Below are 17984 nucleotides of genomic sequence, written 5' to 3' on the forward strand. Positions count from 1 at the left end.
TCCACGCTCCCAGTAATCCTTTGCGAGAATTACCGCGATGACGTCCGTTCTCGCAGGATCGCGACGTCTCGCGGTCATTCGCGATGACGTCGCGATCCCGTGAGAACGGACGTCATCGCTCGCAAAGGATTACTGGGACTGGGAGCGTGGAGAGAGGCGGGAAGGCTGCGCGGGACGTCGGAAGGTGAGAATAACAGGATTTTTTGTTGCTTAACGTAAAATCTGTTTCTCTGAGCCTTCATTGGGGGACACAGAAACCATGGGTGTATGCTGCTGCCACTAGGAGGCTGACACTATGCAAATAAAAAAGTTAGCTCCTCCTCCTAAGTGTACACCTGACCGACAGGAAGTAGGATGTTCAGTTAGTGAGAAAGCAGTAGGAGAAGCAATCTGTAACGAGATAAAAACCACAGAAAAATCAAATCTATACTGCAACAATATTATACAGTAAACTGTGCTGTTCAACTTGGGAGGGTGCTGTGTCCCCCCAATGAAGGCTCAGAGAAACAGATTTTACGGTAAGCAACAAAAAATCCTGTTTTCTCTATCACTTCATTGGGGGACACAGAAACCATGGGACATCACAAAGCAGTCCCCAAGGGGAGGGAACAGCAAACAACTCCAATCGGGACGATGAAGTCACACTCGTCACCTGCAAGGTCACCTGCGAGGTCTTTTCATCCCGACCGGCACTTGCCGAAGCTAGGCATGGGCTCTGAAAAACCTCATGGACCTGTGGAGGACAAATGACCGTACATTAGAGGAACCAGACGAAGGCCCAAAGAGTACCGCCAGGAGGACACACACTGCGCGGGCAGTGTGCGTCGTACTGAAAAGAACACAGTCCTTCCTGGGCCGGCAACCCTACTAATGTCGACCAGATTCCGCAAGCAGACGCTGACCTGGAGGCCAGAGGACCTCTATACCTCAAGCCCGAGCTTGATAAGTACCATTGCTGTGGCCAGGTAGCCTGATGAGAGAGCGCCACGAAGGAAAAGCTTGAGGTGGACGAAAGAAAGAATTTAGAGAGATGTAGAGTGGACCCTTGACCCACAGGAAGTGTACCACAGCTGCTATAGAGTCTGTGAGGCCCTAGGAGTGGTGGAGAGCCTGAAAGGGAAGGCTACCAAATGAAAAGGAAAATGAACCTGTACGTTGCGAAAGCAAATATCACCAAAGCCCTGAAGAAATCAGGACCTGGATAAGAGCTTCATGGAAAAATCATGCGATTCGCAGGAGGCAAATGCTGAACGAAGAAAAATTTCTTCCTGAGAAAAAGGATGGACTCAATCCTAGATCCCGAAAAGGCACGCTGAGGAAAATGCGCTGAAGAACGACGAGGTTCAGCCTGAGGAAGGAGAGCGCTTGTCCTTCCGGTGACCTCATCAATAATTAAGCGATTGGAGCTACCCGGAAGAAACGGGAAGCTGGTGAGGGACCTCTTTGGAGATAATTTCGCTCGTGAAACCGAAAGCCAAATGAACCCCTAGATGGGAACGATGAGGCGAAAACCCATGTTTCCATGAAAGAGAAAATTTTTGGACAGTGAGGACAATCAAATCTTCCGACCGATCCCCGGCAAGAATGCTCTGATGAGCAAGCTAGGCCACGTGTCTATAGAACTTTGTAACACGAGTGGAGACTAAGGCAGGACACGATAAAGCGGCGGATGGTTTCAAGGTTGACCTTGCCAACTACTGTGTGAATTTGCCGTGGAATCTCTGAGGGATGCACTTCTGGGACAGGAAGGACCGTAGTAGTGGGAGACTTGGAACCGGAGGGTTTGTAGTCGCAGAAGTAGAGATATACTAAGGCGCCCTCTTGTTTGGAAACGGCTGAAGGCCATTCTGTGAGAAAATGACAAGGCCTGAGAACAGGCCACTGAGAATCTGCGAAAGAGCCAAACACTGAAAACGTACTGAATGGAACCAGGGGATAATCTGGATCTCATCGCCACGATATAGGCTCAGGATGGCTATGAAGAGACAACTGATTGCTCCACTAAGGAGGTAGAACGGAGACTACTAGATGACTTTGAGATCCAAAGGAAGATAAACCCAGCATCCGGGGATGAGTGTGGATATGGACAAAAATAGTGTAGCTGGACTTAGAAAAGTGATTAGTCGAGCAAGGAAAGTTCATGCAAAACATGGAGTATGATAACTGTAAGAAAAGTTGGCTCTAGGTAGATCAAATAGACACCAGAAGACAACTAGGCTGACGAAAGGCAGGTCAATTTGTATGACGATGTTGTCACCAGACTCATTCTTGGATCCAGGACTGCAACAGCTTTCTACCCCGGTCGATGCTTGCGCAGAGTTAGATCCCACTCCTGTCTGAGGTGGGATACTTTTTCCCGGTCACGGTCAGAAGTCACATGTCTGAGCTGCTGGAGGCTTTACTTGGCGTCTGTAAGAAAGAATAGGAAAGTTCCGACAGATAAGGAGCTTATGGTAGTGTGGTAGCTCAAAGGCCCTTAAAGCAGGCTAGAACTTATAAACTACTATTTGCCAAACATTAAAGATAGGCGGAACACACCGGCAGTAAAGATAGCTTCTGGACAGTACAGTAAACTGATCAGAAGATGGCAAAAACTCCTGTGGAGCAACTCACACTTAGGGAACAGAACAAGCCGCAGTAAAACCGCGACCATCAGTACCTGACACGAGAGAGTCTGACCCACCTGAAGGTGGAGTATCCAGATATGTTGCTATCAAGATCCGCACTGTGGGACAGAGATCCGTTCTGTTTGGACGTGGTAGTGGTTACGTTTAACTGTTAACAAACCACAGATGTTATTGACAATGACATATGTAGCCGAGAGGTGTCTTTCACTCACCTGAAAGCGGCTTGTAACCGCGGCTGTAGCCCGCTATGAGCAATAAATGCCGGCACCTCACCTCGAGTGGCGATTAGACGGGAACTTAGGCAAAAGCTGCAAAAGACCGTGAGGAACGTGAGAGAGGACGCTTCTGACTCACCAGAAAAGGGGACAGTATAGCCGGATCGGTATAGTTGATGGCCTCGGGTACGTTTGAGTTACCAGAAAGACGGCATGTATTGACTAAACATGTCTGATACAGGACTATTCAAGTGCTCAATAAGGGATAGAGTACTGCTGCAATAGAACGCGAGGATCCTGAAGGCGAGAGCGTCTGACCCACCTGAATACGGTACAGAACACCAGTATCACTGAAGCAGTCAACCCCAGACACGTCTCCACAGTAATACGGCCGTTTGAACTACTGTACCTGGTAGGTGATGCGTCTGAAGCCTGGATAGCGGATATAGCCCAGCTGCAATCGGCTCTAAGTATCCTGTGTACAAATCAGCGTGGAGAGAACCCAGAGAAGGGTATAGGAGACTGCCATTTCTGAGTTGCGGTGCAGTCTAGGCCTGGATACCTGACGACATTAGGCAGAATAACGGCTCGTGTGTTGCGGTCTAGGCCTGGATACCTGACGACATTAGGCAGAATAGCGGCTTGTGTGTTGCGGTCTAGGTCTGGGTACCTGACGGCATTAGGCAAAATAACGGCTTGTGTGTTGCGGTCTAGGCCTGAATACCTGATGGCTTTAGGCCGAATAACGGCTTCTGGCTGCGGTCTAGGTCTGAAAACCTGACGGCATTAGGCAGAATAAGGGCTTCTGTGATGCGGTCTAGGTCTGGGTACCTGACGGCATTAGGCAGAATAACGGCTTCTGTGATGCGGTCTAGGTCTGGGTACCTGACGGCATTAGGCAGAATAACGGCTTCTGTATTGCGGTATAGGACTGAGTACCTGACGGCATTAGGCAGAATAACGGCTTCTGTGTTGCGGTCTAGGTCTGGATACCTGACGACATCAGGTAGAATAATGGCTTCACGCGTAGTAAGCCATGTCACGAAGTCTGTAGTAAAGTAGATTCTGACTTGTCAATTCTTCTGACGGTAGAACAGTAGGCCTGGGATCAGAAAGAGACTAAACACCACTCTCTGTTGTGCGCCATGGTTCCAACTTCTGGAACAGCGAGTTGTGGTCAGCTTCTCTATCCACTGAGCCACAGCAGACAATTGCCAGATAACACGGACTTCTATTCAGCTAGAAGTTCGGCCCAAACACTGGAGACGTGAAGAGAAAGAAGCAGAAATTTGAAGGGCGAGTGCCTGTGAGCCGTAGATATGGGAGTAGTTGCTATGCCAGGGCCCCAACGTCTTTATGTGAAGCAATGGTTGAGACTTGCTCTGCTGAAAATCAAGGCACCTATCCGTAATGGCCGAAAAACACAACAACCGTGTGACAAAATCAGATCTCCGACAGACATACTGATGCACTAGAGACTGCGCTGCAGAAGATTACAATTATGCCAGTAAAATACACGACTCTAGAGTACTATTACGTCAGTGACTGTACAGCTCTACTCTAGAGTACAGTTACTTCAGAGACCGTTCGGCTCCAGAAAAACCATCACGTTAGTGACTGTACAGCCCCAGAGACTGTACGACCGGGTCAACTGGGGGCTCCTGGACGTGGGAGAGGACCACAGTGGAGGAATAGGAGGAGAACGAAGTGGCCTAGCGTTAGACAAGAGAACAATCCCACTAAGCGCTGCCAGAAGGTTAGGGGACAGGAGAGCAGAGGAGGGGATCAGTCTGCAGTGCAGCTACTTACGGCAGATGTCCTGTAGGAGACGTCATGGCTGTAGAGAGAGACAGGCAGGTCCCATAGCTGGATGCGGCTCCCCTGTACCACAGCCGGAAAATGGCGTCTGCCAGAAGACGAAGGGCAGAACGCGCGCACTGTGAGGGCGGCCAGAGAACGGGAAGCCCGCTCTCAGCTAAACGCGGGGCCCGGAGGAGCAATATGGCAGCGGCTCCCTTCCACAGTCTGAGGGTAGCGGGCGGAGCCTGATGCCAAACAGGAAGAGGCGAGAGAAGAAACAGGTGGGAAAAAGCCCGCCCGGAGCAGAGAGGATGGGTGGCGGAGTCAGCGCTGCAACTAGGCCCAAAATGAAGCCGGGACCTAGATTACAGTCGGCGGCCGCCGGAGCGGGAGGGGGGCCCACGGAGGACATACAATAGCGCCAAACGGGTCCCCACAGTGGCGTCAGGGTGCTAAAAGTGGCGCAAACAAAGCGCCATGAAGCCGCTTAGACAGGCTGCACGGGGGCACAAAGAACAGGAAGCCTCTGTGTGTCAAAACACCCTCTCTTCCCCAAAGGATCTGCAAGGCAGTGCTGAGGCCCCCGAAACCAGCCGGAAGGTATGAACTGCGCTAGCCGCCCAAACCACCATCTCTTTGAATAAAGGGTTTTTCTTTTTTTTCTCTTCTTATCCCGTTTTCTTCACCTCTTCAGTACCTGGTGAAAAAAGAGGGAAAGTACCTCCCTAATCACGAAAATCGGACGTCCGGAATCCATGTTGCGGGACGTCCGTGTCTCCTCGACCGACAGGCTCTGGTGGGCAAGTGGGTGGGAGACGTAGGCAGGACCAGGTATTCTTTCTCTTGCGGGATCACCTAAACACGCGTCTGTGTTAGGGATTTTGGGGTCCTGCTGTCCAGACATATGAGGATACGGGGGTGGCAGTACACGCCGTACTCATAGTCTCTGTGTGGGTGTACAGTAGTGACCATTCACACTGTATCCCTCCGGGAACCTGAAAAGAAAATGATGCACATTGAGGTAGATAAGGGTCTAGTGAAAGACCCGTGTCCACCTTCTATTGACACTAAGCTAAACTGAACAGCCTATTTCCTGTCGGTGGGGTGTACACTGCAGAGGAGGAGCTAACTTTTTTATTTGCATAGTGTCAGCCTCCTAGTGGCAGCAGCATACACCCATGGTTTCTGTGTCCCCCAATGAAGCGATAGAGAAAACAATATTTTTTATTTTAAATTCTATTTTTTACAGGGATATGGTACCCAAAGCCCGGAGGACAGTCTCCTCTCCTACGGACCATAGGTACCATCCGTAAATGTTCTGCTTACTTTTCGCATGATGGGCACAGCCACATGCGGAAAGTAAGCAGAACAATGCATTCCTATGGGTGCGGGATCGCCGCGATTCCGCTAAATTAATGAGCATGCTGCGTTTTTTACCGCGAAGCGATTCCGCCGCAGTAAAAACCGCAGCATTAGCACAGCATTGCGGAATCCCATAGGAATGCATGGGATGCTTATTTTTCGCGTTTTCACGTTCAGTATTTGGTCAGTATTTGACATCACTATTTGTAAACCGAAACCAGGAGTGGAACAATCAGAGGAAAGTATAATAGAAACACGTCACCACTTTTGTATTATTCACAAACTCCTGGTTTTGGCTTACAAATACTGATGTCAAATACTGACCAAATACTGAAGTAAAATTTCAATGAAATACTGAGGTAAAATACTGACTAAACTCTGAGGTAAACCACTGACCAAGTACTGAGGTAAAATACTGACCAACTACTAAGGTAAAATACTAAAACACTGAGATAAAATACTAAGGAAAAATACTAAAACACTGAGGTAAAATATTGATTAAATACTGAGGTAAAATACTGACCAAACACGGAGATAAAATACTGACCAAATACTGAGGTAAAATAATGACCAAATATTGAGGTAAAATACAGATCAAACACTGAGATAAAATACTGACCAAATACTGAGGTATAAAACTGACCAAATGCTGAAGTAAAATATTGACCAAACACTGAGGTAAACCACTGACCGAATGCTGAGCTAAAATACTGAACAAATACTGAAGTAAAATACTGACCAAACACTGAGCTAAAATACTGACCAACCACTGAGGCAAAATAATGACCAAATATTGAGGCAAAATACTGATCTAACACTGAGATAAAATACTGACCAAATACTGAGGTAAAATACTAAAACACTGAGATAAAATACGGACCACACACTGAGGTAAAATACTGACCAAACACTGAGGTAAAATACTGACCAAATACTGAGGTAAAATACTAAAATACTGACCAAATACTGAGGTAAAATACGGACCAAACACTGAGGTAAAATACTAAAACACTGAGGTTAAATACTGACCAAATACGGAGGTAAAATACTAAAACACTGAGGTAAAATACTGATCTAACACTGAGGTAAAAATACTGTCCAAATACTAAGGTAAAATACTAAAACACTGAGGTAAAATACGGACCAAACACAGAGGTATAATACTGACCAAACACTGAGATAATATACTGACCAGATACTGAGGTAACATACTGACCAAACACTGAGGTAAAATACCGACCAAACACTAAGGTAAAATGATTATCAAATACTGAGATAAAATACTGACCAACTACTGAGCTAAACCACTGACCAAATACTGAGGTAAAATACTGATTAAATACTGAGGTAAAATACTGATTAAATGCTGAGGTAAAATAGTGACCAAATACCCTTTAACTCTTCTGCCAGTTTTTAGTCTGGGGGACAAACCCATCCTGCTGCCCAGGTAGGGAGGACATCAGTGCTGGGCTGCCTGCACCTACACACACAGACTACATCTGCCTGCTACAATCCCCTCTTGCAGTGAGGAATCCAGGCCATTTTTACCTTGTGCTCTGGGTGACTAAACGCTGCAGCACTATTTCCCAGGAAGGCTTGTGTAATGCTAGCAATAGGGGAGACTCTCGGGCATGCCCAGTGCCGCTCTTATTGTACATAGCGAGCCTGAAGAGGGCAGAGCTGGCACTACACTTGCAGCACCACAGTCATGGGACAGCTCCGCTCTGCAGCACCATGACCCAGGTAACTGGCGCCCTGCTCGTGCCATAGCCTCCTTCCAGGCATTGCAGAGATCCATACACACACAGCATCAATCCCAGAAAGGCTGCACGGAGCATTCTGTGTGTGGAGTGGGCGGGGCTATGTGGAGTGGGCGTGGCTTGATACACACTCACATACATACACTCAGTTTTATATACAGTACTAGCGTTGCCCGGGCATAACTAACTGTGGTTAGTTATAAGAAATTATAATGATTATATTGCACATAAAAACATTTCACATCACAAATTCATCACTACAGATTTGCAACACAAATTAACCCCTTCATGATCCAGCCTATTTTGACCTTAATGACCTGGCCATTTTTTGCAATTCTGACCAGTGTCACTTTATGAGGTATTAACTCAGGAACGCTTCAACAGATCCTAGCGATTCTGAGAATGTTTTTTCGTGACATATTGGGCTTCATGTTAGTGGTAAATTTAGGTTGATAATTTTTGCGTTTATTTGTAAAAAAAAAAATATGGAAATTTGGCGAAAATTTTGAAAATGTTGCAATTTTCAAATTTTGAATTTTTATTCTGTTAAACCAGAGAGCTATGTGACACAAAATAGTTAATAAATAACATTTCCCACATGTCTACTTTACATCAGCACAATTTTGGAAACAAAAATTTTTTTGTTGGGAAGTTATAAGGGTTAAAAGTTGACCAGCGATTTCTCATTTTTACAACAAAATTTACAAAACCATTTATTTTAGGGACCACCTCACATTTGAAGTCACTTTGAAGGGTCTATATGGCAGAAAATACCCAAAAGTGACACCATTCTAAAAACTGCACCTCTTAAGGTGCTCAAAACCACATTCAAGAATATTATTAACCCTTCAGGTGCTTCACAGCAACTAAAGCAACGTCGAAGGAAAAAATGGACATTTTAAGTTTTCCAACAAAAATTTTCTTTTAGCATCAATTTTTTCATTTTCACATGGGCAACAGGATAAAATGGATCCTAAAATTTGTTGGGCAATTTCTCCTGAGTACACCGATACCTCATATGTGGTCATAAACCACTGTTTGGGCACACGGCAAGGCTCAGAAGGGAAGGAGCACCAATTGACTTTTTGAATGGAAAATATGCTGGAATACTGGAATATTTAGTGGTTGCCATGTCATGTTTGGAGAGCCCCTGTGTGCCTAAACATTGGAGCTCCCCCACAAGTGACCCCATTTTGGAAACTAGACCCCCCAAGGAACTTATCTAGATGCATAGTGAGCACTTTGAACCTCCAGGTGCTTCACAAATTGAAATGTAAAAAAAAAAGTACTTTTTTTTCACAAAGATTTTATTTTAGCCTCAGTTTTTTCATTTTCACATGGGCAACAGGATAAAATGGATCCTAAAATTTGTTGGGCAGTTTCTCCTGAGCACACCAATACCATATATGTGGTCAAAAACCACTGTTTGGGCGCAGGGCAGGGCACAGAAGGGAAGGAGCGCCATTTGACTTTTAGAATGGAAAATTAGCTTAAATCGTTAGCAGACACCATGTCGCGTTTGGAGAGCCCCTGTGCGCCTAAACAGTGAAAAAACCCCACAAGTGACACCATTTTGGAAACTAGAGCCCTTAAGGAATTTATCTAGATGTGTGTTGAGAAGTTTACAACGCAGAGCAGTGAAAATAAAAAATCTTTTTTTTTCCTCAAAAATTATTTTTTAGCCCGCTATTTTTTATTTTCACAAGGCTAACACGAGAAATTGCACCACAAAAGTTGTAGTGCAATTTGTCCTGAGTTCACCGATACCCCATATGTGGGGGGTAAGCACTGTTTGGGCACATGGGAGAGCTCGGAAGGGAAGGAGCGCCATTTTGGAATGCAGACTTTGATGGAATGTTCTGCGGGCGTCATGTTGCGTTTGCAGAGCCCCTGATGTGCCTAAACAGTAAAAAAAACCCACAAGTGACCCCATTTTGGAAACTAGACCCCCCAAGGAGCTTATCTAGATGTGTAGTGAGCACTTTGAACCCCCAAGTGCTTCACAGAAGTTTATAAATGCAGAGCCTTGAAAATAAAAAATCATTTTTTTTCCTCAAAACCCCCCAAGTGACCTCATTTTGGAAACTAGACCCCCCCAAGGAACTCATCTAGATGTGTGGTGAGCACTTTGAAACCCCAAGTGCTTCAGAGAATTATATAACGCAGAGCTGTGAAAATAAAAAATCATTTTTTTTCTACAAAAATCATTTTTTTAACCCCAATTTTTTTATTTTCCCAAGGGTAACAGGAGAAATTAGAAACCCAAAATTGTTGTGCAATTTTTCCTGAGTACGCTGATACCCCATATGTGGTGGTAAAACACTGTTTGGGCACACGTCGGGGCTCGGAATGGAGGGAACACTGTTTGACTTTTTCAATGCAAAATTGGCTGGAATCAATGGTGGCGCCATGCCGCATTTGGAGACCTCCTGATGTGCCTAAATAGTGGAAACCCCTCAATTCTAACTCAACCCTAACCCCAACACACCTCTAACCCTAACCACAACCCTAACCCCAACACACCCCTAACCCTAATCCCAACTCTAACCCTAACCACAAGCCTAACCCTAATCCCAACCCCAACCCACCCCTAACCCTAATATTAACCCTAATTCCAACCCTAGCCCTAATTCCAACCCTAGCCCTAATTCCAACCCTAGCCCTAATTCCAACCCTAGCCCTAATTCCAACCCTAGCCCTAATTCCAACCCTAGCCCTAATTCCAACCCTAACCCTAATTCCAACCGTAACCCTAATTATAACCCTAACCCTAATTCCAACCCTAACCCTAATTCCAACCCTAACCCTAATTCTAACCCTAACCCTAATTCTAACCCTAACCCTAATTTTAACTCTAACCCTAATGGAAAAATAAAAATATTTTATTTATTTTATTATTTATCTCTACCTATGGGGGTGATAAAGGGGGGGGTTTATTTTCTTTTTTTTTTTTTAATTTTGATCACTGTCATAGAGTTTACCACAGTGATCAAAATGTACCTGCAATGAATGAATGAATCTGCCAGCGGCAGATTCGGCGGGCGCAATGCGCATGCGCCAGCCATTTTGCAAGTTGGCGGCACCCATGAAGGATCCGGGAGGGACACCGGGACGGACACAGGGACATAGGAGGTATTGTGTTATGATTCGGTCACCGAGAAGGATTACAGGAAATTAGCTAAGCAACCAGGAAACCAAAAGGTTGGCAACTTAGCTGATTGCAGACCCCTAAACCTAACAACTGTCATGTCGGACGCTGTTCACACCACAGCATCCGGCAGGCAGAGGTAGTTCCACCTCCAGCCACTATAGCCTCAGTGGCGCCGGCCTGATCTTCAGGCTCTCGGGGGTTAATCCTGCTGGAGACCAGGTTGGATGGTTAGTCACGCCCACGGTCTTTAAATAGTCATGCTGGCCTATGGGCGTCGCCGATTATAGCTTGTGTTTCATACCAAGTGGTTCCGGTCTGGAGTGGAGGTGTTCAAGAGAGAGAGATTCATATCTGGTGTCGTATGATCCGTCGTTATCCTTTCTCCTTCCCATATTTGTGTTTAGTTGTGCCCTGTTCACATTACTGTTTATTCCTGTGTGTGTGCGGCGCAGTGCAGTTTAAGTTCTCCCTGTCTGTCATTATTTGTGTGGGAGCTTTGGTGGTGACTTCTCACTGGGTGGAGGGTGGAGGGTTAAGTGCAGGGCTGAGCAGGAGATAAGGAAAGGTCGGAGGCTCAGGCATTTGCACCTTCAGCAAAAACCCTGGGTTGAGGGTCAGACAGGGTTTCCCCTAGTAAAGGGACACCACAGGGGCCCCGGGTCTTTCAGCCTTAGTTGAACTAAGCCCCCGTGACATTATAATCGGCCCACATTTTTTCAGGAGTCCATGGATCCATTAGATTCCATAACCCGCCAGTTGGCGGTGCTGTCCATACAGGTCTCCGAGTTGAATGGGGCAGTTCAGCAGCAGGGCCTGGTAGTAGCAAAGGTGCAAACGGCATCTGCAGGTATCGGTGCAGAGCCGAAGTTTCCGCTGCCAGAACGATTTTCAGGCGATCGCAGCAAATTTGTCGTATTTCGGGAGGCCTGCAAATTATACTTCCGCATGCGGCCAATATCCTCAGGTAATGAGGCCCAGCGAGTAGGGCTGGTGTTGTCATTACTGAGTGGTGACCCCCAAGCATGGGCATTTTCCTTACCACCTGACTCTGCTACATTTCATTCGGTCGATAATGTTTTTTCTGCCCTCGGGCTCATTTACGATGACCCTGACCGACTGGCTCTAGCGGAATCTAAAATCCGCGCCCTCCGCCAGGGGGAGCGCTTGGCAGAAGACTATTGTTCGGAATTTCGCCGCTGGGCTGTAGACACACAGTGGAATGACCCAGCACTGCGGAGCCAGTTTATTCATGGGGTATCAGGGAGGGTGAAACAAGCCCTCCTGATGTATGAGACTCCGGCATCATTGGAGTCTGCCATGAGTTTGGTGATACGTATTGATCGCCGTTTTCGTCAGGGGGCACAGGAGACGCTACCTCTGGGGGAAAACAGAGGTGCAGGTGTGGTTGAAGTAGATGAGTCCCCTGAACCTATGCAGATTGCTGGCGTGGCACAGGTTCGGCCTCGCGCTCCGGGAGTCCGGAAGTCCGGAGCATGTTTCTACTGTGGTAAAGGTGGTCATTATGTTAACGTTTGCCCGGTACTACCTAAGAGGGTCACACCGGCGGAAAACTGTTAAGCTCAGAGGGTATGGAGGAGACCCAACTGAGCGTATGCATATCCTCCATGATGGTATCTCAATGTATGCTCCCTGCCAAGGTTATTGTCGCCGGCAGAGAGCTACCTATATCAGTGTTTGTGGATAGCGGTTCCGCCACCAATCTCATAGATGAGGAGTTTGCACACACCGCCGGGTTTAAGATTGAAAAACTTCCTCACCCCATACAGGTGGTGACCATTAATGCTGTTCCCCTCCCTCAAGGGGAGATTACTGAGTTTGTGGCAGAGGTGAAACTCCACATTGGGGTCCTACATTCTGAGTCGGTTACATGTAGGGTCCTCCGTAATCTCCCAGCTCAAATGGTCCTGGGTTTTCCATGGCTGTCCAGGCACAACCCGGTAATTGATTGGAAAACTCAGGACATAGTACAATGGAGTGGTTTCTGCCAAGACAATTGCTTGGCCACATGTGTGTCCGCCGTGACGCCCAGCCTGCCGGAGGCTTTGCAGGATTTCGCGGATGTTTTCTCTGAGAAGGGTTGCTCAGAACTGCCTCCACATAGAGCCTATGACTGTGCTATTAGGCTAAAACCCGGGGCCAAATTACCTAAGGCCAGGATGTTTAATATTTCTGGTCCTGAGAGACAAGCTCTGAAAGACTACATCGCGGAGAGTCTGAGCAAAGGTCACATCCGGCCTTCGTCCTCGCCTGTAGCCGCGGGGTTTTTCTTCATTAAGAAGAAAGATGGGGGGTTACGCCCGTGTCTGGATTTCCGAGAGTTAAACCAGATTACTATCCGTGATCCCTACCCAATGCCGTTGATCCCGGATTTGTTCAACCAGGTAGCGGGGGCAAAATGGTTTTCCAAGCTGGACCTCAGGGGGGCGTATAACCTCATAAGGGTCCGTCAGGGGGATGAGTGGAAGACGGCGTTTAACACTCCTGAGGGTCATTTTGAGAGTCTGGTTATGCCGTTTGGGTTGACCACCGCGCCTGCCGTTTTCCAACATTTTATTAATGATGTCTTTGCTCATGTCCTGGGGAGATTTGTGATTGTATACCTGGATGATATCCTCATTTATTCTAGCGATCGGGACACTCATTTGCAGCATGTTAGGCAGGTGTTACAGTTGCTCCGGGAGAACCAGCTCTATGCTAAGCTGGAAAAATGTTTATTTTTTGTCCAGGAGTTGCCCTTTTTGGGATATATTGTGTCCGCAGCTGGTTTTAAAATGGACACCGCTAAGGTGCAAGCGGTGTTGCAATGGGAGAGGCCGGAGAGTCTGAAAGCACTCCAGCGGTTCCTGGGGTTTGCGAATTATTATAGGAAATTTATAAAACACTTTTCGACTGTCGCCAAACCGCTCACGGACATGACAAAAAAGGGTGCCGATCTGGCGAACTGGCCTGAGGTGGCTATACGTGCATTTGAGCGTCTGAAGAATAGTTTTGCTTCAGCCCCCATTCTGGTGCAACCAGACGTGTCTAAACCTTTTGTGGTAGAGGTTGATGCGTCGGAGGTGGGAGTGGGGGCAGTACTGTCTCAAGGCTCGTCCTTGAGCGAGATGCATCCATGCGCCTACTTCTCCAAGAAGTTGTCGCCGGCCGAACGGAATTATGATATCGGCAACAGGGAGTTGTTGGCCATCAAACTGGCTTTTGAGGAATGGCGACACTTCTTGGAGGGGGCGGCTCACCAGGTCACAGTTATCACCGACCATAAGAATCTGCTCTACCTGGAGTCGGCCAAGCGTCTGTCTCCTAGGCAGGCTCGCTGGGCATTGTTTTTTACTCGTTTCAATTTTCTTGTGACGTACCGTCCCGGGGCTAAAAACACCAAGGCGGATGCTTTGTCTAGGTGTTTTCCGGGGGGAGAACCTCGGGAAGAGCCGGTACCCATCCTCCAGAAAGGGGTAGTGGTCTCGGCTCTCACGACTGAGGTAGAGGCGGAGATTGCCGAGGCCCAAGAGGAGGTACCACCAGGACTTCCCGCCAACAAATCATTTGTACCCCTGCATCTTCGGCCTAAGGTGTTGAAGGAACACCACGATTCGGTACTGGCTGGTCACCCAGGGGTGAAGGGCACCTTAGAGCTGGTATCGCGTCGTTTCTGGTGGCCCAAAATCCGGCAGGACGTGGTCTCGTACGTGGCAGCTTGCATCACGTGCGCTAGGGCTAAGTCACCCCGAACCCGTCCTGCTGGCACGCTACAGCCTCTGGGGGTACCCAATAGGCCATGGACAGAAATCTCCATGGATTTTATCACTGACTTGCCAGCCTCGGCAGGGAACACGGTCATCCTGGTGGTGGTTGACCGTTTTTCAAAGATGGCGCATTTTGTGGCGTTGTCCTCTTTGCCCAATGCTAAGACGTTGGCTCAGGTATTTGTGAAGGAGGTGGTCAGACTCCACGGAGTACCGTCTGACATAGTATCTGATAGGGGTACGCAATTTGTGGCGAGGTTTTGGAAAGCTTTTTGCTCAAGGTTGGGGATCAAGTTGTCACATTCATCGGCGTTTCATCCACAGTCTAATGGACAAACTGAGCGCATGAACCAAAATCTTGAACAGTATTTACGATGCTTTGTGTCCGACAACCAGGAGGAGTGGTCTACTTTCCTTCCTCTGGCCGAATTCGCATTAAATAATCACCGCCAAGAGTCATCAGGAGAGTCTCCATTCTTTTGTGTGTACGGTCAACATCCTCAGTTTTGTACCTTACGTCAGGGTGACTCCGGGGGTGTCCCGGAGGAGGATCAGCTAGGAGCCCAATTGTCATCAGTCTGGAGGCGGGTGAAACAGCGTTTGTTGAGCATGAGTGCCAGGTACAAACGGGTGGCTGACAGTAGACGCGTGCCAGGTCCGGACCTGTGTGTGGGTGAATGGGTGTGGTTAGCTACGAAGAACATAAAACTCAAAATCCCTTCTTTAAAACTGGGTCCAAGGTTTATTGGGCCTTTTAGGATTTCTGCCATCATTAACCCAGTGGCTTATCGGTTGGAACTTCCCGCAGTGTACAAGATACACAACGTGTTTCACAGGGCTTTATTGAAAAAGGTGGTAGGCTCTGTGGACACAACGCCGATGCCACCTCCAGTCATGGTGGATGGCGAGTTAGAGTTCGAGGTCGCCAAGGTAGTGGACTCTCGAGTAGTACGCCGTACTCTTCAGTATTTGGTGCACTGGCGGGGGTATGGTCCAGAGGAGAGGTCTTGGGTTCCAGCCTCAGACATACATGCGGATCGGCTGGTCAGTTCTTTTCACCGTCGTCATCCGGACAAGCCGGGTCCTATGAGTCTTGAGGGCCCTGGGGTCCCTCGTAGAAGACGGGGTACTGTCATGTCGGACGCTGTTCACACCACAGCATCCGGCAGGCAGAGGTAGTTCCACCTCCAGCCACTATAGCCTCAGTGGCGCCGGCCTGATCTTCAGGCTCTCGGGGGTTAATCCTGCTGGAGACCAGGTTGGATGGTTAGTCACGCCCACGGTCTTTAAATAGTCATGCTGGCCTATGGGCGTCGCCGATTATAGCTTGTGTTTCATACCAAGTGGTTCCGGTCTGGAGTGGAGGTGTTCAAGAGAGAGAGATTCATATCTGGTGTCGTATGATCCGTCGTTATCCTTTCTCCTTCCCATATTTGTGTTTAGTTGTGCCCTGTTCACATTACTGTTTATTCCTGTGTGTGTGCGGCGCAGTGCAGTTTAAGTTCTCCCTGTCTGTCATTATTTGTGTGGGAGCTTTGGTGGTGACTTCTCACTGGGTGGAGGGTGGAGGGTTAAGTGCAGGGCTGAGCAGGAGATAAGGAAAGGTCGGAGGCTCAGGCATTTGCACCTTCAGCAAAAACCCTGGGTTGAGGGTCAGACAGGGTTTCCCCTAGTAAAGGGACACCACAGGGGCCCCGGGTCTTTCAGCCTTAGTTGAACTAAGCCCCCGTGACAACAACAAAACAATTAGCATTAGCCGTGGGACGTGCCTACGATGCCCTAGACGCCTCGGCACAGCCAAAGAGTTAACTAAGCCTAAAGCAAGAAAGGGGAAAGCTAAACTGCCCCGGAGTAGAACCCCAAAGAAATAGCCCCCAAACATATTGTCGGTGAGACAAGATGAGGCACAAACGCAGGCAGAAAATAGAGTGAGCAAATGATGGGGCCCAAACTGTCTAGATAGGACAGAACAGAAAAGATACTGTCTGCAATCACACAAAAACCCTAAAAAATCCAACACGTCTCATATACAAAAACACTGAGGCCACACGACCTCTCCCCCGCTAGATCAGCATTCTGGTGTGAACTGGAAGCAAAGCAAAAGATACTAATATAACAGGGGATTAGCAATACTGAACAGAATGACATAAGCTCTGAGATATGAGCGGGGTCCAGCACAAATCCCAGCAGGGAATAATGCTGAACCCACACAGCAAAGCAAAAAGCAGAGAAAGGCAAAAACTATATCAAATGCAAAAGATTCCAGCAAACAAATAACTTATCTGTATGATGCAAGACCAAGGAGGGGAAAAAGCAGACTTCACAATGCACAGGAAGACAAACAAATCACCAGCAGCAACTGAAGGAAGCTTACTCACTTAAATCCCCCCAGTCAGTAACCCTTAAGTTCCAATCACCGTCTTCAGGTGATAAATTTCTGTCAATACGACCAGCTCCACTACCCGCGGCAACCATCAGAGGGAGCCCCGACTCAGAACTCAGATCAAGAGATCTCACAACAGTACCGGGGGAGGCCGGAAGGTGGGGGGAGCGGAGGGAAGCAGGTGGGGAACAGATGCTGACGGCAGCAGCGGATCGCCGCCGTCAGTTAGTGGCATGGGGGGGTTGGATCGATGTCTCCAACCATGGCAGATAATATTGCAGCATCGGCCATGGCTGGATTGTAATATTTCACCAAATTTCATTGAGCCAATGAATCCCCCGCCAAGCCTCAGCCGGCAGGCGGCTCAGCCAATGAGCTGAGCCGCATGGCTTTGGCGGGGGATTTGAATCCCGCGCCTCTCATTGGCTAAGGCCAGGGGAACGGCTTGGTGGGGGATTCAAATCAGGCGTGGCAACCAGGGCTGTGGAGTCGGTAAGCCAAACTTGCGACTCCGACTACTCAATTTCCCTTACACCGACTCCGACTCCAACTCCGACTCCCACATATATTCATATATTGCTTATATTTAAGTGAAAAATTTATTGTAGTACAATGTGAAAATCAGACATTTAATCATTTTTATGATACAATAATCAACATATTTAGATAGCACACTATATATTTATTGGAATACAACTTTAGAACACAAAAAACTAATAAATTGTAAATATGTAATACACTATGTAATATCGTGTATGTGTGTGTGTGTGTGTGTATATATATATATATATATATATATATATATATATATATACACACAGTTGTGGCCAAAAGTATTGACACCCCTGCAATTCTGTCAGATAATACTCAGTTTCTTCCTGAAAATGATTGCAAACACAAATTCTTTGGTATTATTATCTTC

General features: G+C 47.5%; 1 protein-coding gene across 5 annotated transcripts in view; it reads right to left on the reverse strand.

The window, feature by feature from the left end:
• Window positions 1–17984, reverse strand: part of LOC141084268 (immunoglobulin superfamily DCC subclass member 4-like) — a 200943-nt gene that overhangs the window by 79147 nt on the left and 103812 nt on the right. The window contains exon 1 of one of the 5 annotated variants that reach the window (XM_073568867.1): window positions 7553–7794. The exons of 3 other annotated variants lie outside the window; for them this stretch is intronic. In XM_073568867.1, the coding sequence (XP_073424968.1) occupies window positions 7553–7662 (110 nt within the window). In that variant the 5' untranslated portion in view covers window positions 7663–7794. Of the gene's footprint in view, window positions 1–7395; window positions 7522–7552; window positions 7795–17984 lie in introns of those variants that run through there. One more of the 5 variants, XM_073568868.1, reaches the window with a different exon arrangement.

The sequence above is a fragment of the Dendrobates tinctorius genome, unplaced genomic scaffold, assembly GCF_039654945.1.
Source record: "Dendrobates tinctorius isolate UK_male_01 unplaced genomic scaffold, ASM3965494v1 ptg000022l, whole genome shotgun sequence".
NCBI classification, from domain to species: Eukaryota; Metazoa; Chordata; class Amphibia; order Anura; family Dendrobatidae; genus Dendrobates; species Dendrobates tinctorius.